This window comes from Protopterus annectens, chromosome 5.part0 (assembly GCF_019279795.1).
Source record: "Protopterus annectens isolate FY-2018-M chromosome 5.part0, PAN1.0, whole genome shotgun sequence".
Lineage (NCBI taxonomy): Eukaryota > Metazoa > Chordata > Ceratodontiformes > Protopteridae > Protopterus > Protopterus annectens.
The window spans coordinates 951,533,297-951,559,626 of NC_056735.1; the positions used below are offsets into that span (position 1 = coordinate 951,533,297).

Consider the following 26,330-nt stretch of genomic DNA (forward strand, 5'->3'; position numbering starts at 1 on the left):
CAGGTTCTATGATGCCTAGTTTTAAAAGGTCTGCCAGAACTTGTGGCATGAGATGGGCCTAGTTTTTGGGGATGAGAGAAATGCCTCTTCTGGGTGGCTTCTCTTTCCAGGATAGGAAGTACCCTTTTTGAATAATGTTTAAGACCCATTGGTCTGAAGTGATGGATTGCCAAAGGGGAAGACAGTGGGAAAGGTGGGCTGTGAGGGGAAGGTGGGCAAGGAAGTCACGCATTACTGGGACCTCCTCTGTCCTGAAAGGGCTGTCTGGGTTGATAAGGTGGAGCAGAGGATCTGGAGTTGGTAGGTATTCTAGCCCCTCTCCTGGACCTGGAAGAGGAGGAGGAGGGCTGAGTAGTACATCTCACAAAGGTGGCCTTAGCAGGGTAGTTTTTATAATACTTGGGAATGGGTGACACCAGCAGGTGCTTGATGTTCTGGAGTTCTTTGCTTTTTTCTTGTAGATTTTTAAAAAGGTCAGCAGATTGTTTGCTGAAAAGCACATTGTGGTCCAGAGGGGCGTCCAAGATCTTAGACTTGAAATCCTCAGGGAGGTTCTGAAGTCTTAGCCATGAGTACCTCCTGAGGGCTGAAGCAGATGCAGACCTAGTGGATGCTTCTGCAGCATCGTAGCTGCATCTGATGGAATGCCTGGCTACCTGTGGTGCCAAGGAAAGTTTGGCTGAGATGTCCGTCTTGATGGGGCTGCCAGGCAAGGATGCTAGCGTGGAGAAGGCTTGAGAGACCAAGTCTAATGCATACTTTGTCATGTGGGTCTGATAATTTATGGCTCTGAAAGCCAAAGTTGAAGAAGTGCATACCTTCGTCCCCATCCTATCCATGTACTTGTGTTTTTTTGCAGTGGGCAGTAAGGAGGTAGAGGCCAGCAATCTAGATTGCTTATCTGCAGTGGTGGCAATAACAGCTGGATCCGCCAAGGGTGGTTTGACCAGGAATTTTTGGTCTTCTGGTACTTTGAAGAAGCGGTCAGGACGTTTAGGGGCCAGAGGCTGGGAGTCAGGGGCTTTGGAAGCAGCACTGAAGGCATCCACGTAAGCAGGCAGAACAGGAGGAACTGCTGAAGGGGAGGGGGATTGCACTTGCAGCAGCTCAAAGTACCTTTTTTAGGTGTCTGTCATTTGGGACGTATCCCATTTAAAGTAATCCCTCATCTTGGTGATGGTCTCACCAAAAGTAATATCTTCAGGAGGAGAATCCCCTTCCACAGATTCCTCATCAGGAGAGTAATATTCCTGGGGGGAGGCAATCTGTGAAACATAAGAAATGGACTCTTCTGAGGATGAGAAGGAAGAATCATGTTCTTTTCTTACTTGAGGGTTTGTGGATGGGAGGGAAGAAGCAGAGGCAAGCCTATGGCTGAGAAGAGGCAGGGTGGATATGGCTGAGGCTGAAGGCCTGAGGGCCATAAAGGCATGCATGAGAGAAGAGGTGAAAGCCTGCCAATCCAGTGTGACCTCTGAAGAGGTGGAGGTATGTTTAATTTTTTGCTTCTTTTTGGCCAGGGTTGAAGTAGAGAGAGACTTGGCTTCGGGTTTGGACAGTAACACATCCGAAGTCTGGATCCCTGCCAAGGTACCACCGAAACTGGTTCCTCCTCGACGGTCGTCGATGTCTGGATAAGCTCCGCGGACATGCCAGTCGTCGGCTGCGAAACGACTTCTACTAGGGACGTCACTGCAGTCGACGTATCCTCCAAGTGCGTCTCAACCCCTAGAATAGCAGTTTGCAGTGCGTCAGGAAGCGGAGCGACAGGCGAAGAAGGCCTAGGAATCTTGGCCTTCTTGAGCGAGGGTTCAGGTGCAGCCTCCGATGTAGGATCCATCCTAAGGGCTAACTTCTTAAGGCACTGGTTCTCCAGGTAGAGGTTTAACGTGGCTAGACCACTGTGCAAGGTCTTGGCCACAAACAATTGACAAACAGAGCAGGAGGAGTGATCGTGTTCCCGGCCTAGGCAAAAAAAACCACACCTGTCATGGGCGTCTTTATGGGGTATCTGGCACCTGCATTGGCACTTTCCGTTTTTTCCTGACATCAGCTAAGGGCTACAACAACCAAGCGTTAGCAAGAACAATTGTCAAAAATAAGAAAATCAGAAACCCAACGGGTTACTTATCTTAGGATACGACGCCTGTGGAGAAATGATCGTACGATGTGAATGTCATCTGCTGCTTAAAAATTTTGAGGATTGTGTGTGCAGACATCACATTTAAGGCCCCTGGTTTATGGCCCTACATGTAATGTCCCACGGACTCTGCAGCAGCCAAGCTGAAGCTTTTGTATAGGAGCAGACATACGACTCGCCTGAGGGCATGAAATCCCACACCTAGAATACTGCAACATAGGAACAGAAGGAAATCTTCCTTTCTTTAGGGACAACTAGAATTCTGTCTGGCTTCTTTAGAATGGGCTTTGCCACATAAGGTTTCTTCCAGGCTTGCTGAGCAATAATGTTGACCAAGACATCAAAGATAGGGTACCACCCAGAAAGCTGGAGGGTTGGAACCAAACGTTTCGAGAAACACCACCTCATCATAAGAAGGGGTTTTGGTGGACCCCCGCCCACCCCCCAACTGTTTCATCAATTCAAAGATGTATCCAGGGGAGACCTTGGACACCCTTCTCCCTCATCTAAGTTGGTGTTAGACTCAAGAGAAAAGTCAATGTACTTCCTTTTACAAGATCTCTTCTGGGGAATGTACCTTGGGACTTCTGAGGGGGCAAATTGGAATCAGATGCGGGTCTAGAGTGCCAAGTAATCTTAAAGCCTAAAGGATCCATCTGGCCTTGTCTACCAGAATGCGAGAAGATAGTCTTCAGGAGGAGTATGGATGGATCCGAACTCTGGGAGTATACCAGTCGTCTTGGTCCATCCAAGGCCCTCTCCGCAGTTTCGAAAGCTGACAGCCACTGGACCCGAAGAAGAACCATCTACATTAGTTAAGTCAGAAGCCTTCGATTCCAATGGATGATGGCCACAAGAAGAACTTCAGAACTGAGCTATCGAATGACGAAGTCTTGAGTGGCAGTGACAGCTCTGAAAATCTGCTGACTTTGAGACGCTACTCAACCCAAATGCACTGGAGTTGAGTGAGTGAGGGGATGATGTCGAAGCCAAAGTCTACAGTGATGTTGACTCCGAAGCTGGCACTACCAGGAAGGCTGGATCCAATTTACACTGGTTCCAGGAATGGAGATGGTGTAAGAAGCTGAGAAGACTGAGCTGTCAGTGTGGAAGGGTCTGATCCCAGACCTTTCCATGAGGATGGAGCAGGGAAGACTCACAGCTGAATCTGTGTCCTCAAAATCCTCATCATTTGGCGGACTGAATTTCATGAGACTCCTAATAGATCAGCTAGATCTAGAGGATGAGGCTATCAATGTAGGCTTCAAAGGTACCTTTTGTAATATAGGAGAATGATGCCTGGGACTTATCTATGTCAGAGTAAAGGATAACTTTGGAGGAGCCTGGATTTGAGCAACATTCGGATAAGATGGTCTAGGCACTTTAGATGCCAGTGTGTTAGGGAGACCTTTTCTTAGTTATCACTGGATGATCCCTGGATCTCTTATCTTTCAATTTTTCTTTGTTTTTCCCCTTTCTTTTGCTAATAAACTAGAATGCCAATAAGATCTATAAATACTCACAAATGCACCAAACAAAAACTATCAGAAAAGCTGTAACAGCACACTAAACTGTGTTTAAATTGTTCATAATATCCTAATCTTAATACAACAAATGTCATACATTTTCAAATGGAGGAGGAAGAAAAGCATTCACATAATACGAGTAATTATGGAGCTTTTGTTCCACACATCTGGTTTGCAGAGGTGGCAAATGAGATCTGGTGCAGTTTGGGCAGGAAAGGGAAACTGGGGTAGGGGAGGAATTGCAGCTTTTGGATCCAACGCTTCGGTTTGAGGCACAGGGGTCATTTCCAGCCAGATCTAACAACCCACACACTGAATCAGACAAAAAAAGACAACAGATCAGGTTTTCTTTCATAGCCTGAATGCAGAAACCTGTCAGTCAAGAAGACTAAGTAACTAGCATACACAGTGTAATCTACTGGTCAAGAGAAAGAATAGTGGCCAGCTTAGTAAGTGTATTTTACAGTGCGAGCCAATTTCCAGCACAGGCAGGCACATATTTCTCTAGCTGAAGTTAATGCATAGCAAGGTTCTTGAAGTTAAATTTGCTTACACAGTACAAAGACAAAAGTTCTCAGTGAAAAAGTTGGGAGTTGACCCTTCTGGCAGAGAATGTAAAACTCTAAAACACAAACGACCAGCACTCAAATGTCAGCAACAAATCTTGATTTCATATCATACCATGTCAATCCAGAACAACAGTAACATACCGGTTTTGGCTACAAAGCCCCTTTCAGTGCAAATAATGACTTGCACTGAAGAATAATGGTACATTATTTGCACTGAGGAAGGCTTTGTAGCCAAAACCCATATGTTACTGTTGTTCCTGGATTGATATGGTATGATATAAAATCAAGATTTGTTGCTGGCCGTTGGTGTTTTGGAGTTTTACATTCTCTTGCTGGCTTGTGCACCTGTTCTTCATGTGAGTGGTATTGGTTCTACTTCAAGCAGAGCTCCAGCACTACTGGGGCAACAAAAACTACAGAAAATGGCATTGGCTGCTTGTTTTATACCCAGTCTGTAGCGGCTACAGGCTAATGTACAGACAAAAATCCTCAGTGAAAACAATTGGGAGTTGGGCCTTGTGGCAGAGCTCCTGCAGTATCAGGATCAGGTGTAATGACCACAGGCTTTTATACAGCAATAAAAACTCTCAGTGAAAACATTTGGGAGTCCGCCCTTTTAGTAACCTTTGGAGCAGAGGAACCAAAAACTAAATGGAGGATTTAAAATTTCATTTTGCACATCAGGGAGGTTCTGAAAATGCAGCCAGGCAAACCTTCTCAAGACAGTACCAGTGGCTATAGCCCTGGAAGAAGTAACAGAATCATACACATACACAGTAAACAATGAGTTGTTACCTGTGGAAGAAAAATTTATTTAAAGCAAAGTTTTTCCTCACAAGATGACACTGCAAACAAAAAATTCCTCATACTTTCAAAATTAGTCAGAATAAACTTTAACATATAAGCATGACAATTCAAAATTCTTTAAAATCAAAGTTGCAAAAGTATACACTTTTCCTCCACACTTAACCTTCCCATCCTTGTCAGAAAGATGGAATAGACCAAAGGTTTAGCAGCAGTATGACTGACTAAAGTTGTAGCTGCTGGTCTTTAGCAGTAGTGTATAAAAACGTAATTGAGGAATTTACATTCTGTCTGCCTTTTTAGGGGCAGCAGGCTAACTATCAGGAAAATTGCAGGCAATGACACACATCCTTCATAGCTGACACAACTGGAGGAATAAGTGCAAATTCTGGAAATTCCTTCAGTAAAAAGTACAGTTGTGTACACTTACCATAAATGTAGATTCACTGTTGCAGTCATTACATTTAGGTAATCTGCTGGCAGGTTGTCCTCAGTCGTCTTGAATTCCAAAAAGTCTTGGGTCCTGCGTTGGTTGCTGTCTCCTCTTCCATGATGTCAAGGGTATAAAAACAAGCAGCAAATGCAATTTTCTTTAGTTTTTCTTGCCCCAGATGTCAGGTGTCCACAAAAAGGTGGCAAAGGAAAAAAAAAAAAAAAAAAAAAAATATATATATATATATATATATATATATATATATATATATATATATATATATATATATATAAAGACTGTATATACATGCATCAATACAAACCTTACCTTCATCTACAAGCAAATACACCACATAGGTTGTAGAAGAGAGAGAAGGAAAGAAACTCCAGAACGGAAGGGGGATGGCAGGTGGGTAACCTGGACTGCAAAAGTGAATACACTCGAACATTTACATTTATAGTAAGTGTACACAACTGTACTATGTTCTTCTTGTTTCACTGCTGCAGTCATCACATTTGGGTAGAATCCCAAAGCTATGGATGGGAGGCTGGAGCTAAACAGCATTAGGTGCGGCTATAAGGCCCTGCAGAACTGCAGTGGCAAAGCCTGCCCTGGACTTAGAGTAGAGAAGCAAATGATCATGCTTTGTAAAGGTGTGAACAGAACTCCAAGTAGCAGCCTCTAGAATGTCTTTGGTTGGTACTCCTCTGAGAAAGGCTGCTGAAGTAGCTGCAGCTCTGGTGGAATGAGACCTAATGCCCTTGGACACAGGTTTGCCATGGTGTAAGTAGCAGAAACAAATGCAGTGGCTTATCCACTTTGAAATTGTCTGCTTTGAAATAGCATTTCCTTCTGCTCCTGCAGCATATGTCACTAGTAATTGCTCAGTTTTTCTTAGAGCTTTAGTCCTGCTCAAGTAAAATCTTAGCTGTCTGTGTACATCCAAGGAATGCAGAATTCTCTCCCCCTTGTTCTGCAGATTTGGATAAAAGGTTGGCAGATGAATAGTTTGGTTAAGAGCCACACTGGAAACCACCTTAGGCATAAATGAAGGATTGGTCCTCAGAGACACCCTGTCTGGGTAAAATATGATAAAGGGCTCCACAGCCATGAGGGCCTGTAGCTTTGAGACTCTTCTTGCTGAAGTAATTGCTAGTAGCAGTGCTGTTTTCCATGATAAGAATTTTAAATCAGCAGTAGCAGCTGGTTCAAATGGAGGCAGGGTGAGCTTTTTGCAACACATAATTGAGGTCCCATGCAGGTATTGGTGATCTTCTAGGAGGCCTTAAATTTTTGGCTCCACTAAGATACTGCTTTAGTAAAGGATGAGAATAGATTGGTGGCTCTGTATTGTAATGAGCCCAATTGGCAGAGGCATGGATTTTAATTGATGAGAAAGATAGGCCTTTGTCAAGCTTCTCAGTCAAGTGCTGTAATATCTGAGGAATATTTGGTTCTGCTGTATCAGTTCCTTGTGCTAGATTCCAAGCACAAAATCTCTTCCATTTATCAGCATAAAATTTTCTAGTACTAGGCCTTCTGGCTTCCAAAATGACATCCATCACAGCTTTACTGAGAGGTGTTGTTTGTATAACTATATGATCATCCATGCCGCCAAGTTCAGTGTCTGGAGTTGATTGTGCATGTTCGGATTGTTTTGTTGGGACAGTAGTTGAGGTTTTTGAGGTAAGATCCAAGCTGGGTATTGAGATAAGTTCCTTAAGATTGGGTACCAGTATTGGCGGGGCCAGTCCGGGGCAATTAATATCATCTTTGGCTTCTCTTGTCTGACATTTAGGAGGACCTTGGGTAGAAGAGGCAAAGGAGGAAAGGTCTAAACTGATAGATTTTTCCAACTGAAGGGTAGGGCGTCCACTTTCCATGCTTGTCTGTGATAAGTCCTTCTGCAGAATCTTTTCAATTGATAATTTTGAGGAGAGGCGAATAGATCTATGTCCGGGCTCCCCCATTTCTTTGTTATCATGCTGAAGACTTGTGGATTTAGTTTCCACTTGTGAGGGTCCATAAGGTTTCTGCTTAAATCGTCTGCCAGAGTATTTTGTTTTCCTGGCAGGAATTGAGCTTGAAGATGTATTTGATAAGTCAAAGCTGTGTCCCACAGTGCCATGGCTAATCTGCAAAGGGGGTATGAGTGCGTGCCCCCCTGTTTGTTTATATACCACATAACCGTGGTGTTATCAGTCTTTATCAGTAGTTGTCCTGGATGAAGTAAGTCCTTGAAGGGCTGTCAGGACATTTTGAACAGCTAGCATCTCTTTTTGGTTGACATGTAGATGCATTTGTTTTGGGGTCCACATGCCCTGAATGCATCTTCCCACCATGTGGGCCCCCCAGGCATAATCCGATGCGTCTGTTAAGGTTTGGCTGGCAGGGGGTAGAGTGAAGGCCAGTCCCATGTTTTGGTGACATGCCTTTGTCCACTACAGAAACTCCTGTTGTAGACAGGGAATGAGTAATCATTGTTTCCAGACTGTGACAATGTTGACTCCATAAGCTTTTTAGGTACCATTGAAGTTTCCTCATATGCAGTCTTGCACATGGAATCAGTAGGATGCAGGATGCCATGAATCCCAAAGCCTGCAGAGTTTGTCTTGCAGACAACCGGGTTTTTGTTGCCATCAGTTTGAAGTAAGTAGTCAGTTGCCTTTGTTTGTCTGGCGTGAGGTAAGCCATCTGGGCAGTTGTATTCAAGCTTGCACCCAGGAATGTTATCTTTTGAGAGGGTACCAGTTGTGATTTCTTTTCATTTATTGTGTACCCTAGGCATGTTAGAAACCTTTTCACAAATGCCAGGTGTTGAAGAAGAATGTCCTTTTTCTCTGCTTGAATGAGACAGTCATCCAAGTAAGGGTATATTTGTATACTTCTTTGTCTGCAAAAAGCAATTACTGGTGCCAGGCACTTTGTAAAGATCATGGGCTCAGTAGATAAGCCAAAGGGCAGTGCAGAGAATTGGTAATGCATTAAGCCAGCCTTGAATCTGAGGCAGCTTCTGAACGATTCCCTTATTGGGACATGCAGGTATGCCTCTTTTAGGTCTAATGTCACCAGCCAAGCATTCTTACCCAGCATGGGCAGAAGCTGCTGCAAAGTCAGCATTTTGAATTTTATAATGTCCAGGTATGTGTTCGACATTGATAAATCCAGTAATGGCTGCCAGACCTTGTCCTTTCTGGGTACCAAGAACAGTAGAGTAAAAACCTTGTCCTTTTTCCTGTTCTGGTACTGGCTGAATGGGCCCCATATCTATGAGGGACGGAACCTGCTTCTGTGCCTCTACCCATTGTTTTTTTGGCAGATCTGGCCAACCGTTTGCTATTGGCAGAATATGGAAATGGAATCTGTATCCCTGTGATACTATGTTTAGAACCCACTTGTCCTGGGTTATTAACTGCCAATTTTGAGCAAAAAGTGCTAATTTTCCACCTAAGGGTGCAAGTCTTTGGGTCTGTTTTCTGTAGGTTTGCGCTTTATCTCCTCCAGATTTGGAGGTAGAAGCACCCCATTGCTTTGACATGTAAGAATCTTGTGACTGGTATCTGGAACCCTTTGGGTGTCTAGTTTTGCCCCTTTGAGCCCTGTCTGACACAGGAAAGGACCATTTTTTTGTAGGCCAGTGTCTACTGAATCTAGGTGGCTGCACTTGTAAGAAGTATTTTACAGTTTGCATAGACTTAGCCTTGTCTTCCATTTTCTTTAAAACCTCTTCTGCCTTAATACCAAACAGAGTATCATGTTGTAAAGGTGCATCCAGTAATTTAACTTTAATATGATCAGGCAAATTTTGCTCTTTTAGCCAGACATGCCTCCTAATCACAGATCCAGTAACTGCAGCCCTGCAGGAGGCCTCTAAGGAATCAAAACCACATTGCAAAGTATGCTTTCCAACTTGTTCAGCTGCATGCAATAATTCCTGCATTTCTTTATTTTCTGCACATTTAGAAATCAACATAATTTTCCGTTTCAGCAATCCCATAAAATGTTGTTGATACTTGAGCATATGAAACTGGCAGTTTAAGGCCCTAATAGCCAAGGCTGCAGATGTATAAACCTTCTTACCCCATCTATCCAGTGCCCTTGAATCTCTGTCAGAGGGGCTAGATTTTTTTTGCTGTTGAGGCCTTAACTCCCTTTGGACCCTGTGAAATAGTTTCAGGATCAGCAGCAGGGTTTCTAAATAAAAATTTGAGAGAGTCAGGGACCCTGTAATATCTGTCAGGCTTGCTGGGAGCCGGAGGTAAGGAGTCCAGGGTCAAGCTGGACTCCGAAAACACATCATCCACAATGTCTAAAACAGGGGGTATGGCTAAAGGCCTGTGCTGAGGGAGAAGGAGGAAATCCCTGAGCCTCTTTTTTGATTCTAATAAATCTCAACTCTCCCAGTGAAAATGCTCCCGAAAAAGTATGCAAGGTTTCTCTAAAAGAATAATCCTCAGGAGGTGATGCAGATGGGATAGACTCCTCTGCATCAGAATCCTCATAGGGAGGTATAGATAATTCCTGATCAGAAGAGGAATCAGAAGAAATAGAACCCTGATCTGAACATTCATAGTCAGTTTCTTGCCTAGGCCTCTTATCAGGAGGGGGATGGGAACCCCTGATCAAGGTAATAAGGTCTTCAGCCATTTTGATCATCCGTTTTTAGGCATAGCGACCTGTGCACGTGGCTCATGCGTCATTTTTTTAGCTTTAGAAGTTGCTTTTGTCTTTGGTTTTGCAGCTGTCGTTGGTTTGATATAAAAATGTTGAGGCCTGAATACACCCTCAGAAGCTGATGCCTGCTCAGCGGCTCCTGACCCATCCGAGGGAGATACATCAGTGGGTCCAATACTTTGAGTAGCTCGCGGCCTGCCGGACTCCACATGGGTCTCGGTAGAGGCCTACGACTCAAAAGTAGCGAGTATCAGGGGCTGCGAAAGCGCCTCACTGAGTACCGGCGACTGGCTTAGGAGAAGCTTCGTCAGTTTTGGACCTCGACTGTCTGTCTCTGTCTTTTTCTTTGCGTTTTTTATGTCCTCAGGTAGTTGGATTGCTATCCGACATTTCTGGGTAGTTAAATCCATTTCCAAAATACTTTGAGGCAAAAATATATCAACGCTTAATAATGCATTGGTTAAATCTAGCACAAAACCGACATCCAGGCACGTTGTGATCAGGGCCTAGGCAAGGAATATAGTATAAATGGAAATCCTTATGCGGTATTTGCTTCCCACAAGTAATACAATTATTAACTTTTTCCGACATCGGTATGGAGCAAAAAAAAAAGCTTCTCCAACGGGGTACTTAGGTTTAGTGAAGACTTCGGTTCTAAAACTCAAACTCGAATATTTCAGGAGTCGGCCGACCGGCACTTGTAAAATGCTTCTGCTTCGGGCACTGCGCGATAAGAAAGACTAAAGAAAATGGCGTCGGCTGCTTGTTTTATACCCCTGACGTCATGGAAGAGGAGACCGCAACCGACTCAGGACCCAAGACTTTGGAATTCAGGCCAACTGAGGGCAACCTGCCAGCAGATTACCCAAATGTAATGACTGCAACAGTGAAACACGAAGAATATTGTTAGTGTTCTCTCACTGAAAACACTGGCACATTCTGGAAATAGTCTCAGAGAAAGAGAACCCCCACACACACACACACACACACACACAGAGAAAACCAGAAACTGAGTTCTCATCTGAGTCTGATTCTGAATCAGAATCTGAGGGGGAAAAAAATGTACCTTTTCCTTCATTTTCTTGTCCAGATTCAGTACCTTGAATAACTTAAGGAAAAGAGGTACCCCCTCATTCTTTAACTAGAAACCACCTTGTAAGGGGGATTAATAGCCTGAATTAAATCCTGAGCCAGACTCAGGAAACTACTCATCTATTCCACCTCCTCAAATTTCCATACACATAAGTGTTAAGTTTTCTGTTTTTTTTTGGCAGGTAAAATGGGGCCAACAGTGTTATTAATGGCAGGAGCAACTTCCCCAGGGATGGGCACAACATTCTAACAAAATAGGAAAGTCTTCCCTGCTCCCTGTCCCAGGACTAACAAGAGTGGCACTCCCCAACAAGGACCCTACTACCTGTAGGTGTTACACCAGAGGTATCTGGGTGAAGAAGGGTGGTCTTAGGAAAGTACAGTTTTGTACCTACCATAAATGTAGATGTTCGAGGATCCACATTGCTGCAGTCATAACCTGTGGGTAGTCCGCTGTCCTCGGTCGGCCCGAATACCAAAGTGTTAGGCTGGCGTCGGTCATGGGCGCTCAGAACTGACGTCAGTACGCAGTGGTACTTAAGCGCATGACCGACGCCATATCCTCAGTCTTTCTTGCCCCAGATGTCAGAAGGCCTAAAAAGGAAAGGCCATAGCCAAAATAGAAAATACCCAACAACCAACATAGATAAAATAAAAATTATCCCAAAAGAAACACAGCAACCCCAAACTATAGAGGGGAAGGAGGGAGGGTAAATTGGACTGCAGCAATGTGGATCCTCGAACATCTACATTTATGGTAGGTACAAAACTGTACTATGTTCTTCGTCTCACATTGCTGCAGTCATAACCTGTGGGTAGAATCCCAAAGCAAAGGTAAAGGGAGGCTGGCATAACTAAAAGGCATTAGGAGCTGCTAACATGCCCTGTAAAACTGCAGTGGCAAACCCAGCCCTAGACTTGGAATAAAGAGGGAGATGGTAATGTTTGGTAAAAGTGTGCACTGAACTCCAAGTAGCTACCTCCAAAATATCCTTAGTAGCTACCCCCCTCAAAAAGGCAGTAGATGTGGCAGTAGCCCTAGTGGAATGAGGTCTGATCCCAGCCGGAACATCCTTTCCATGATGAGCATAACAAAAAGCAATACAATGTCCAATCCACTTAGAAATGGTTTGCTTTGAAACAGCTTTCCCTTGTGAACCCAAAGCAAAAGAAATAAATAACTGTTGAGTCTTCCTGAACTCTTTAGTTCTGCTCAAATAATAGCGTAACTGCCTGTGAATATCCAAAGAATGCAAGACTTTTTCTCCTTTATTTTGGGGATCAGCATAAGAAGTAGGCAAATGAATAGACTGGTTTAAGGCCACATTAGAAATAACTTTAGGCATAAAAGTAGGGTTAGTACGCAAGGACACCCTATCCTTATGGAATATCAGGAAGGGTTCAACTGCCATGAGAGCCTGCAATTCAGATACCCTCCTAGCAGACGTAATGGCCAACAAAAAAGCAGTCTTCCAAGACAAAACCTTCAACTCAGACGTAGCTGCAGGTTCAAAAGGAGGTAAAGTAAGCTTTTCCAACACAAAATTGAGATCCCAGGAAGGAGTAGGAGCTCTACGTGGGGGTCTTATGTTCTTTGCCCCTCTAAGAAATTGCTTGAACAAAGGGTGAGAAAACAAAGGAGGGTCACAATCATAGGGAGCAGAAATGGCTGCAGCATGAACTTTCACAGAGGAGAAAGACAAACCCTTGTCTAATAATTCAGTAAGGTACTGTAGTGTAAAACTCAAATTAGGCACTGAAACATCAAAGCTCTTTGCTGTGCTCCAAAGAAAAAATCTCCTCCATTTATCAGCATAAACTTTTCTAGTACTAGGCCGTCTGGCTTCCAAAATGACATTCAACACTTGTTGAGGAAGTTGAGACCCCCCCAGGATCTAAAACAGAATACGCCAGGCTGTCAGATGCAGGGACTGTACCCTGACATTGAGAAAATGATTGCTTGCCTGGGACAACAGGTGTGGAATTGGTGGCAAAGGCCACGGAGGCTCCTGTATTAAACTCCTCAGCAGAGGATACCAGTGCTGCCGTGGCCAATCTGGTGCTATTAGAATCATGCAAGGCTTGTCCTGTCTGACTTTCAAGAGTACCTTGGGAAGGAGAGGCAGAGGAGGAAAAGCGTAGACGTGAAGGTTGTTCCAACTGAAAGATAGAGCATCCACTTTCCAAGCTTTTGGGTGAAACATCTTTGTGCAAAACTTTGGCAGTTGGAAATTTAGTGGAGAAGCGAACAGATCTATGTCTGGAGTTCCCCAAGCCACTGTCAACTGTTTGAATACATGAGGATCCAATTTCCACTCGTGGGGATCCACAATTTGTCTGCTCAAAACATCTGCTAAGGAGTTCTGTGCTCCTGGCAGAAACCGTGCTTGAAGAGTGATGTGCAACCTCAGAGCAGTCTCCCACAAAATCATAGCTTGTCTGCAAAGAGGGTAAGAATGGGTTCCCCCCTGCTTGTTGATGTACCACATAACAGTTGTGTTGTCTGTTTGAATCAACACCTGTCCTGGTTGAAGTAGATCCTTGAAGGCCATCAGGGCAAATTGGACTGCTAACATCTCCTTCATGTTGATATGCAAATGCTGTAGTCTGGGAGGCCACGTGTCTTGAATCCATTTCCCATTGAAGTGTGCTCCCCAAGCCAGGTCTGAGGCATCCGTCGTTAAGATCTGACTCGCCTCTGATCGGGTCACAGAGAGTCCCTTGTTTAGGTGACATTCCTGAGCCCACCACAAGAATTCCTTCTGTATGCAAGGTATTATCTGAATGGCAGTGTCCAAATCGTGGCAGTGTTGAGTCCATACATTTTTGAGATACCATTGTAGCTTCCTCATATGCAGTTTGGCATTGGGAAGTACCAGAATGCAAGATGCCATGAACCCCAAGGCTTGAAGGACTGTCCTTGCAGTCAGCCTGGACATTAGGGATAATTGCTGGAAGTACAGGTGAAGATTTCTTTGTTTGTCCGGGGTCAAAAAGGCCATCTGAGAGGCTGTATTCAGTCTCCCACCCAGAAAGCACATGTCCTGAGAGGGTACTAGACTGGACTTTGTTTCGTTCACAGAATACCCTAGGCACCTTAAAACTGCCATTACATACTGTAGATGTTGAAGTAACTTGACTTTGTCTTGAGCAAGAATCAGGCAATCATCCAGATAAGGATAAATTTGTATTCCTCTTAGTCTTAAGAAGGCTATCACAGGAGCCAGGACCTTTGTGAACACCCTGGGCGCAGTAGATAAGCCAAAGGGCAATGCAGAGAACTGATAATGAAAAGTACCAGCCCGAAAACGCAGGAATCTCCTGCAGCTGGGCCTGATAGGAATGTGAAGATAAGCCTCTTTGAGATCCAGAGTTACCATCCAGTGATCTTTGCCTAGAAGAGGTAGAAGTTGCTGTAAAGTTAACATCTTGAACTTTGGAATGTCTAGGTATGTATTGAGAATGGACAAATCCAGAATTGGCCTCCAAGTGTTTCCTTTCTTTGGCACAAGGAATAGACGAGAATAAAACCCCAGGCCTACTTCCGACGGAGGTATCACCTGGATCGCCCCCATTTGTAAAAGTAAAGAAATCTGTTTGTGAGCCTCCAGCCTTTGCTGAGGAGGTACATCCGGCATGCCTTTGAAAGGAGGCAAGGTGTGAAAATAAAACTTGTAGCCTTGATTTATAATGTCCAGCACCCATTTGTCCTGGGTAACCAAAAGCCAATTTTGCTTGAAAAGTGCCAACTTTCCTCCTAGAGGAGCTGCCAGACAGGCAGAGTCTGGCAGCTGGAGATTACAGGTCATTGGGTCTGTTTACGAAAAGGCTGACCCCTGCCCTCACCAGAAGATTGTGCAGGAGAACTCCAAGTCCTAGGTCTGAAAGAACCCTGAGCATGAGCTCTGCCCCTACCACGTCTAGACCTGCCCTTAGACTGAAACTCGGAAGAAGGGTAAGACCAACCTTTTGCAGGCCAATTTCTGCTAAACTTAGGTGGCTGCACTTGTAAAAATTTTTTAACTGTCTGCATGGACTTAGCTTTGTCTTCCATTTTTTTCAAAACTGACTCCACAGGAGAACCAAAAAGAACTTCAGATTGTAGAGGGGCATCCAAAATTCGAGCTTTAACATGCTCTGACAAATTTTGATCCTTAAGCCAGGCATGCCTACGAATAATTGAACCAGTGGCAGCCACCCTGGAGGAAGCCTGAAGAGCATCAAAACCACATTGCAAGGAATGCTTACCAACCTGATCTGAGGCATGAACCAAGTCCTGCAATTCCTTACACTCTATACCCTCAGCTAAAGCATCTACCTTAGATTTCAACTGACCTAACAGAAAGTTCTGGTACTTCAGCATATGAAACTGACAATTTAAAGCCCTCATAGCTAGCGTGGAGGAGGTATACACTTTCTTACCCCACCTATCCAAAGCCCTAGAATCTTTATCCAGAGGTACTGGGTTCTTAACTACCGAAGCCCTGACACCCTTAGGTCCTTGACTAATAGTTTCCGGGTCAGCTCTAGGACTCTTATACAAATATTTATGAGCCTCTGGAACTCTATAATACCTATCTGGCTTGACAGGGGCAGGGGGTAAAGAATCAGGATTAAGGGAAGCTTCAGAAAAAACATCCTGAACAACATCTAAAAGGGGGAATAGCCAAAGGTCTATGTTGTGGCAAAAACAAAAATTCCCTAAGCCTCTTACGAGAATCTGAAAAATCCTGACCTTCCCACTTGAAATGCTCCCTCATGGAATGTAGGGTTTCAGAAAAGGAAAAATCTTCTGGAGGAGAAGCAGAAGGACAGGAATCCTCTGCATCCGAATCAGAATAGGGAGGACAATCCTGAATGTCCTCAGCTGAAGACTCAAAAAAAATCTGAGGAATGCTCCAATCCCTCCACATCTGTCTCCATCCTAGGCCTCTTGTCTGGAGGGGGCATAGAACCCCTGATTAAAGTAATCAAATCCTCTGCCATTTTCAACATATGTTTTTTAGGAACAGAGCCCGAAGAACCAGGGCTGCTGCCTGTACCAGAAAGACCAGATTTAGCTTTAGCAGGGCCCTTGGTGACAGAAGAAGAAGGCCTAATAACCTTTTGTAATGATGGGACTACAGAAACTTGAGAAGCCCCCTCGGCCTGACCTAACTCCGGAGAGGCCAATTCCTGTAAAATTAAAGGTTCCCCCTGTGATTCAGCCGAGACCTCGGCTGGATCCACAGATTCAACCGTAGTTTCCATAGAACCGGCGTCCGCAACGGATGACTCATCCTGTTTAGACTTTAACGATTTATCTTTTCGCTTCTTTGCGGTAGCGGGCGTCGGAGGATCCGACGGCATGTTGTAGTTACACCGCTTACCGAAAACAAGCCTAGCACAATCTAATCTGCGTTTAATGGTGCGCTTATTAAATCTAGCGCAAAAGCGACACCCGACTACGTCGTGCTCAGGCCCCAAGCAAGGAATACAGAGAGAGTGATAGTCCCGATGAGGTATCTGTTTCCCACAAGAAATACAATTATTAACTTTTTTTGACATCCGGATTAACTGAGGCAAGAAAAGACAAAAATATTCCCCAACGGGGTACTTAGCCCAACTTGGTCTTCGGTCTGAAACTCGAAAAACGAAAATTTCAGGACGCCGAACGGCACTTGCAAACGCTGCTTCTGCTTCAGACCATGCGGCAAGAAAGACTGAGGATATGGCGTCGGTCATGCGCTTAAGTACCACTGCGTACTGACGTCAGTTCTGAGCGCCCATGACCGACGCCAGCCTAACACTTTGGTATTCGGGCCGACCGAGGACAGCGGACTACCCACAGGTTATGACTGCAGCAATGTGAGACGAAGAACATCCAGTTTTAGCCACAGCAGTGACCCACCTGTGGCTGAGGCAAAATACTAGCCTGCTGTTGTGGTAAAAACCGTTTGCTTAACGTTTTTTTTTTTTTTTTTTTGTAGTTGGAGGAAGTGACCATTGGACAAGTAGAGTGCTCCATGGTCAGGCAGAAAATGGTGCCTTTTTTGGGGAAAACATGCAGCAAAATTCTGTAAAAATTTAAAGTCTATAAAAGTCCCTTTTTTGCATAAACACACAGTAAAAAGCACTTTAAAAACACTTTGCCTAGCCAACAAAGTAAAATAAACCCACTTTCTCCACAGAAAACATAGTTTTCAACTACTTTACTCAACTTTTTAATCTAACAGGGAAAAAAAGTGCTCCTGTTTAAAAGTAAAGTTAAATCTTGTGCCAGTCCATTAAACCACACAAACTAGTTTAAAAATATCTTTCTTAAGAAAGAACATAAAATAAAATCAATTTTTATGTGGAAGTTTTTTTCCCCAAAAGGAACTTATCCGTCCAGCAAAGGAACAGCATAAGCAGCTTGCTGATCCTTGAAAATGCGCAAAGGAGTGCTCTCTTCAATGACAGGAAAGCTCTGAAGGGCATGGCACCTAAACCTGTCTTTTTAGTCAGCTCAGCTCCAGTTAACAGCTTGGGCATGTGGAAAAAGCCCTGAAGCATTGGAAGCCGGATGACTGTTATATTACTGGCAGGAAATAACTCGCATAGCTAAGGTTAATGAAACAGTGATCAATATGCTGAATATCCTAGAATATTTGCCAAATGAGTAGGATAAGGTGCTGGTAGAGAATTGCAATATAAGCTTAAGAAGCATTATACATATCCTGTGTACAGCTAGAGGAGTCTTGCACATTCCTTGTTAGCCCTTTTGGAGACAGTATCTATAAAATCTGGACAGCATTTGCATTCAAATCATCCTTAAAGGTATCAAAGTTGTAGTTCTGTCCAATTTGACTATTGGACTCTCCATATCTTTCTTTATCTGTTAAAGATAACAGGCCAACCTAATAAATATTTACAGAAGTATATCTTCTGGAGAACCTCAAGTCCAGCAGGAAAATTTCCATCATCCGACTGTCAATGTCTCTATGTAAAACTCCTTTTCACTTGGTGAGTCAGGAGAAAGATGTTTTATTTCCATTTTCTTCAATCTTTGTGGGTTTTTGCAAAATTCTAAATTTTATCTAAAGACATGCGCAAGATTTCTAATATTTCACTGTAGTTTCTTGCACTTCATTAAGTTTCCCTTGCACAGACTTTACACTAAGAGAAATGATGCAAGAAAACAGGAGCTGAAGAAAATGAATGGTGGACTTGCCTAGGCAAGGTATTGTTGCAAATGACCAGCATGTCTATTAGTAAAATGCCTGGATCAAATATGATCAAATGAGATAACTTAAATAGTAAAATTAAGGTCACAGAGAAATTTGATGTTTTTTTATAATGTTTTAGGGAGCCATTTGAGTGGAAGTACTCCACCCCACCCACCACCCCCAGTAACAGAAGAGGAACTGGAAACTTTTGTTAGCTCGTTGGGTGCTTCCTTCAGTGACTCGGTATTTGTTAGCCTTGTCAGCTTTATCATTCTTTTCTATCTATTTTTCAAAAACAAGGGCACTGAAATAATAGGAAAAAACATTACTTGCCCAACCTCACTCTGCCACTTTTTTCTCTCTCTTTTATTTATTTATTTATTTTTTACTTCTATCACTTTTACTTTGGAAGTCTTTGGGTTGGGGGAGACAGCAAAAGGCACGAGACACTAGAAAAAAGAACTTACTCTGGCACTGACAATAAAATGAACAGACAAAAGCTCCTAGCACAGCTGGCCACATAAGAGTTTCTCACATGCCAATAAAGTCTCCATGGAATGCTGGCATGTCCAGCTATGGTGGTCACAAGGAAAAAGAAGCAGCTAGTAAAAAATCAGGCGGAGAAAAGATCAAGTACGTAAACCCAAATGCTGACTTGCCACTACAGTAACCCAAGCAAAAGTATGAAAAATATTTGCCAAAAGAGGCCCCTTAGGAAGGAGATAAGATCACAGTTGTTAAAACACTATAGAGGGTCCCTTGAAATAACATCTGTTCCATGCAGTCTGTATCAATGTTAGCTCTACATAAAAACAGTTTTCCAGCTCAGGCTAGGACATCTTTCAAACTCTGGGGAATCACAGTTTCTTTTAATTATTTAAAAAAAAAAAACATTATTTTTATAATTAAAACAGCTTTTTCAACTAGGGACAACATCATTGCTGTTCCTTCTACACAATGTTAACTACCAAGTACACTACTTGCAGAAAGGTGCGTGTGTGTGTAATTTGACCTAGACTATCTGTTACACATTCCTTTGGTCCTGTTTCTTGCTCTGCATCAAGACAAATTTCATTTAATGGTCACTGCCTGGTGGTGTACCGGAAAAATATTTGGTTCTTAGACTGAAAGTGCAACACTCCCCTGCCTACCACATACTTCATGTTCACAACACCTGCACAATTATTTTCTCATTTTCGGTTTAGTACTTTTTTCAAAAGTAAGAAAATAAAGTAGAAGCATAATTTTCTTTATTTTTTTAATGAACGTACCAGCTGTTCTTGAGTTTTCATCTGATCTGCAGCTTGTTTAAGTAAAGCAGCCTTGGCATCTTCTGCTGACCGTCGTTCCTTTTCCAGGAGTTCTGCTGCTTCTCTTGCTTGCTTCCGCTCCTGTTCAAGTTCAAGAGCTTTGCGAGTTTGTTCTTCAAGCTCTGGATTATAAACAAAGCCCGGAGTGGATTAGTCTATTCACAATGTGTGTGTCCCATACACAGCATAACAACTTGAGTGCAAGTCTTGTATCACCAGAAAAGCAAGCTTTACATTACCAATCCTTTTAAAATTTAGAATTTAAAGTTTTATTTCGAAACTAAAACCCACCACATTTATTTCAGACCTTTTTACATTTTACTGTTTTTGAACAAAGCAATAATTTCATGCAAAAGACAGTGAGGCATTAACAACTGCTGTGAGATATGAAGAGCTTTTTTGAAAACGCACATTCTAGGGGAAAGTGTTACATACCAGAAGAAAATTATTCAGTTTGAAATGCAAGAAAAGCATTTAGAACTATTTTCCTAGTATTCTCTTTCTGACAGTCCATTTCTGAGTCAACATTACATTTGGAGATAACAGAAGCTTAAATACAGGTTACTCTGTATCATTAACACCTCCCCATTGGGTAGGCTACTGTAAAGGAGTTTACTCCCCCCAAATTTTTACACCCTTGAAATACTGACCAAGTTATGTGAAGGACTCTGAACCTGGCATAAGTGCACTACAGGGTCTAGAGGAACAGCCTCCTGTGAAGCACTGGATGACGTACTGTAACTCTTAGCTACCACAAAACCCCAAACTGCAGTCATAGCTGCAGAATCACAAAAAACTTGAAAGAGTCATGTGCATGAATAGCAGAAAATGAGATGAACAAAGTCTTAACCCTATACAGAGCCCAGCTCTAATCTAAAGAAATACAGTGTTTTGTGCCAGGACAGCAGACACCTCCAGCTTGCCGAACTTGGCAAAGGACTATTGCTTTGACTAATGCTGCTTTGAAGTCTGCCACCAACACTGTCGATACAGCAGCACTGCGGCATGATATACCCTAGGTGAACGCAGTTCAATAACCAGCTTTGAAGCCTGAAGGCTCAGAAATCTGACCTCATGGGCAGGGGAAGATGGGCCTTTCCTTCCTTGTGGGGAGGGAAGAAGAATTTTAAAATAGGGCTAACAAAGCCAGAATCCCTCACAGGAGGGACAGTGCTGCCATTGGCATACTGACAGCAGGCTTACAGCCACAGCTTGGTGACAACCCTCATTACAGAGTGAAAAGGAGTGTGTCCTTACAAAGGAAAGACACTAATTCCCCACCATGATGTAGGCACACTGTCACATTGTCCAGGGCCGAGGTTAAGGAAGTACACAATTGCTATCACTTACTGGGATGTCAGTATCTGCAAAAACTCCCCAGTGAGTGTCTGTCTGAATGACAGCTCCACTGAACATATCTTGCCCTAATGGAGTTAAGGACTTGCCTCTGTTAGGAAATGAGAGAGCTCGAGTTCAGCAGTGAAGGCCGGAATATCAGAATGCAGATGGAGAAAAATATCTACAAAAAAGAAAAAAGTAATTCTAAATAACTTAAAAAAAAAAAAAAATGCTTTCTGTGACATTATTTGATCCTAGACAGTCTCGCCCATCTTCCAGTAAAGAGTGAGAATGGACTGATGAGAAATCATGTGGAATGTTTTTGGGAGAAATTAGAAGTCTCTGACAAATCTTAGTAAACAATGACTCTCTCATCAGTATAGCACTTAAGACTATTAGCAACAAGAGACTGGCTGTGTGGTGGCAGTCAATATGGACAGCCTCATTCACATACACTCTTTGAAGCACATGTAAGCTGGTTTTGTGGGATAGGGCTGCTGACCAAAACACTGCAGTACAACTGAGTGAGGCATTCACTTTAAAAGTAGCAGACCTTCTTCCTTAAAGAGATCTTCAAGAAGCGCCAAATACATAGCTATCATCTTTTCTCCCCAACTGTTGGCAACTTATTTTTCCTCAGAATGTGCTCTTGTTGCCATTAATACCATCAACATTCAAAGCAAGATAGGTGCATTGGAACTAATTTCTACAGTAAAATGAACACATTATATGGTCTCCTACAGAAGTTACTAGTGAGGACAGCAGACTGTGGCAAACTAACTTGCTTACTGGGGAAAGAAACAAAAAATGTAAGCATATCCTTAAAAGAACTAGGAACTATATATAAAGCAGGAGCTTGCAAGCATTTTGCACAGGTAAGGAGGGTTGTCATGTTTAACTGCTGTAATACCGGTCCTCTCGAAAGCCTACTGTTAAAATGAATGGTTTACAAAACTGCACTACCTTACTCTAAGAGGACGCAGAATACAACAGTTAAAAAAATCCAAACACATGGCTAGAATCCCAAGGAGGAGTGCCATTAAAGACAGCCACTGAAGTTGTATCCTTGCAACAATACATACAGTTTTCAATGCTTAAAAGTTGAAAAATGCCAGCTTCATTGCTGTACAGGGATAAACTCCTGGCTACAACCTCGTTCACAACTGGAATAGAGAGCTGACCAAATCACATGCTGCAGCAAGGTCGCACATCATGTAAAGCCTACTGAAAGCTCACCCCTAGGAGTGTTCCAAGTATGTGTGGTGGAAGATGGGGTTCTGGGCCCTTGTACAAGACCGTATCACATTCTTTGACCACTGAACTTCAGACCCTGCACTCACCTGGACTAGGCTTCTGCCAAGCAAAGGAAAGAGATAAGCAGGACTTGTCGCTGACACAAGGGACACTGAAGAATGCAAATGTGCCTGCCAGGGTCTCAGCTCCTGCCTGGCAAGGAAAAAGTACAGTTGTGTACACTTACCATAAATGTAGATGTTCGAGTGTATTCACTGAAACCCTTCTGGCTGAGGTGATGGGTAGGAGAAAAGCAGTCTTCCAGGAGAGGTAGTTCTGCTGAAGCAGAAGGTTTGAAGGGTGGTAAAGGTATTTTTTCCAAAACATAATTCGGGTCCCAGGCTGAAGTGGGTGGCCTTCTGGGAGGTCTGATATTAGAACCCCCTCTGAGGAATTGTTTAATCAAAGGATGGGCGAACAGTGGCTGTGCTGTATCAAAATTAGCTGAAATGGCTGAGGCATGGATTTTAATAGAGGAGAAGGAGAAGCCACTATTAAGTAGCTCCGCTAGGTACTCCAGGATAAGAGGGATGGAAGGTTGTGAGGTACTGCCCCCTCTGGACTGTCTCTAGGAGCAGAATCTTTTCCATTTTCCTGCGCAAGATTTTGTGGTGCTGTGCATTCTGGCCTCTGTGATAATGTCTAGGATCTGTTTGCTTAACAAGGGCCCCCTTGTTTGCCTTTAGAGTATTAGCCATGCTGACAGTTTGAGAGTCTGCAAGTCTGGGTGCTGCATCCCCCCCCCCCCCCAAGAAGGTCTGAGATCAGTGGAAGCTGCCTGGGAGGCTGTAAGGTCAGGCTGTGCAGTAAGGGTTACCAATATTGTCTGGGCCAATCTGGAGCAATAAGGATGGCCTTTGGTCTCTCCTCCCTTATTTGGTTCAGTACCTTGGGAATAAGAGGCAGAGGGGGGAATGCATAAACAAAAAGGGTGTTCCAGGGGAAAGTCAAGGCATCCACCTTCCATGCTAGGTGGCGATATTCCCTGGTACAGAATTTTTTCAGCTGATTGTTGAGATGCGAAGCAGAGAGATCCACCTCCGGAGTCCCCCACACAGGAATGATTTGTAAAAAGATTTTTCTGTGGAGCTGCCTTGTGGGGGTCCAGTAAGTTTCTGCTTAAGTGGTCTGCCAGGGTGTTGTTGATCCCTGGTAGGTATTGGACTATCAGGTATAGTTCCCATGGAAGAGGCGGTCAGCCAGAGGTTCATGGCTAGCCTGCACAGAGGGCAAGATAGGGTCCCTCCCTGTTTGTTGATGTACCACATTACTGTGGTGTTGTCTGTTTTGATAAGGAGAACCCCTGGCTTGAGATGGGGTTCAAGGATGTCAGAATCTTTTGTACTGCCACCATTTCCTTCTGGTTAAAGTGTAAGGGAAGGTGCTGGGCATTCCAAAGACCTTGGGTGAACCTGCCTTCTAGGTGAGTGCTCCAAGCTGTGTCTGAGGCATCGGTGATAACGGTCTGCCTGGTTGGGCGGAGGGTGAAAGAAAGACTCTTTCTGGGCACAGGCCCCTGCCCAACAGAGAAACCCGGCCCTTATACAGGGGATCAGAGGTAGAGAGGTCTCTAGAGGTTGAGAGTGCTGATAACGAAGCCTAGCCAGAGGAATTAGGATGTAAGATGCCATGTACCCCAAGGCTTGCAGGAACTTCCTCACAGTGGGTTGACTTCTGAAGCCAGCTGGGTAAAATAGAGAGGCAGGAAGCTCTGCTTTTCTGGGGTTAGGAAGGCCATTTGGGATGCTGTGCCCAGCAGTGCTCCCAAGAAAATTATCTTCCTGGAGGGTGCTTGTTTTGAATTCTTCTCATTGATGGTGTACCCTAAGAAGGTTAGGAGGGTTTTGACAAAGAGGAGGTCCTTGAGGAGCTTTTCTATGCAATCTGCCTTAATGAGCCAGTCGTCCAAGATAAGGGTAAATTTATATATTTTTTTCCATCTACAAAAGGCTATGGCAGGGGCTAAGCATTTGGTGAATACACTGGGAGCAGTAGATAAGCCAAAGGGTAGTGCAGGGAACTGAAAGGTGTTGTGAGCTTGCTCTGAAGCAAAGGAATTTCCAGCAGGATTCCCTTATAGGGATGTGGAGGTAGGCATCTTTTAGACCTAGGTAACTAACCAAGCATTTTTTGTGAGCATAGGCAGCAGCTGCTTCAAAGTTAGCATTTTGAATTTAGGGACCACCAGGAAGGTGTTCAGAATGGATAGATCCAGGATGGGGCACCAAGTGCCCTCTTTTCTGGGAACAAGGAAGAGTCTGGAATAAAAGCCTTTGCCTGTTTGATCTGAGGGGACAGGTTCTACTGCCCCTTGGGATATGAGACTTTGGACTTGTTTCAATGTCTCTGCCCACTGACTTGGAGGTAAGTCTGGGTACCCTCTTGGAATCTGGAGGTCGTTGAAGGACAATTTGTATCCCTGAAAAATGATCTTTAAGATCCATTGGTCCTTTGTTACAGAAAGTCAATTTTCTTTGCGGAAGGAGAGCCATCTTCCTAGTTTTGGGTGAGTGAAAAGAGGGCAGAGAGAGTCATTGAGAGTTTTTGCTATAGAGGGATGGCTTAGAACTCCTTGCCTTTTAAGGGAAGTGGTCCACTGTTTGGTTCTCTGCTGTCCCTGGGATAGGAGTCTGGGTGGTCTGTCCCTATGGGGCTTACCTTGACCCTGCTAGGTGCAGGAAAGGACCAGTGTTTTGAGGGAAAATTCCTGCTGAACCTAGGAGGTTGTACCTGAAGGAAATCTTTTACTGTTTGCATAGCTTTTGCTTTGTCTTCCATCTTTTTAAGCATCTCTTCTGCTTTTACTCCAAATAAGCGGTCCTTACCCAAGGGTCCATTAAGTAGTTGTCTCAATGACAGATCCTGACACTACTGCCCTGCTTGAGGCTTCTGGGGCATCATATCCACAGTGTAATGAGTGTTTAGCCACTTGACAAGTAGAGTACAGTAAATCTGCTAACTCTTTCGAATTGGCACAGTCAGGAAAGGTTGAAATCGTTTTAATAGTTCCAAAGTGTGTTGTTGATATTTTAACATGTGGAACTAACAGTTGAGTGCTCTGACAGCTAAGGTTGCAGAGGTGTATACTTTTTTACCCCTTCTGTCCAGAGCTCTGGAGTCCTTGTCAGTAGGAATAGGATTCTTTGCAGAACTAACCTTAGCTCCTTTTGGTCCCTGTGTAATGACCTCTGGGTCTGCAGCAGGATTTCTGTACAGGTATGTGTGAGAATCCGGTACTCTGTAATACCGGTCAGGTTTTCTGGGAGCAGGTGGGAGGGCGTCAGGAGTTAAGTTGGATTCATGGAAGACATCATCAAACACCTATAAGATTGGAGGGATGACCAAGGGTCTGTGCTAGGGCAGGTCTAGAAACTCTCTTAGTCTTTTCTTAGACAAAGGGAAGCCCTGGGATTTCCAGTGGAAATGTTCCCTGAGGGTGTGAAGGGTTTCCCCAAAGGAAAGAACTTCTGGTGGGGAGGGAGAAGGAATGGATTCCGCTGCATCTGAATCCTCATAAGCAGTCAGAGGTGGTTGTTCCTCTTCAAGATCTGAATAATCAGACTCCTCAGAATCCTGGTCTGTCAGTTTTTCAGGAGAAAGGTCTCTTTTCCTTTTAGAAGGTGTGGCCGGACTACCCCTGATAAGGGTGATAAGATCCTCTGCCATTTTAAGCATTTGAACTTGGGGTGGTGGAGCAGAAGTAAAATGGTGGCTAGAGGTAGTTTTCCTAGGAGTGGCTTTGCCTCTAGGCCTAAGAGTATCCACTGGTCTGAGAGAAATGGTAGTCGGAGGAGAAGACGGTTTTTGTCTAGATTCGGTAGTGTGAAAAACCTTCTCAGAAGCCGGTGCCTGCGTCGCAGCTCCGGACACAACCAAGGCAGAGGCAACCAAAGGCTCGGAAGATGAAGATTTCTGCGGCATCCTGGACTCTGAAAGGGTCTCAGTAGAGGCTTACGAAGGTATC

At 43.9% G+C, this 26,330-nt stretch overlaps 1 protein-coding gene across 1 annotated transcript in view; it reads right to left on the reverse strand.

Moving 5' to 3' along the window:
- The window catches only part of RDX (radixin), a 1,792,353-nt gene that overhangs the window by 473,824 nt on the left and 1,292,199 nt on the right, over positions 1–26,330 (reverse strand). The window contains 1 exon segment of the mRNA XM_044072720.1: positions 19,697–19,857. Within this exon segment, the coding sequence (XP_043928655.1) occupies positions 19,697–19,857 (161 nt within the window).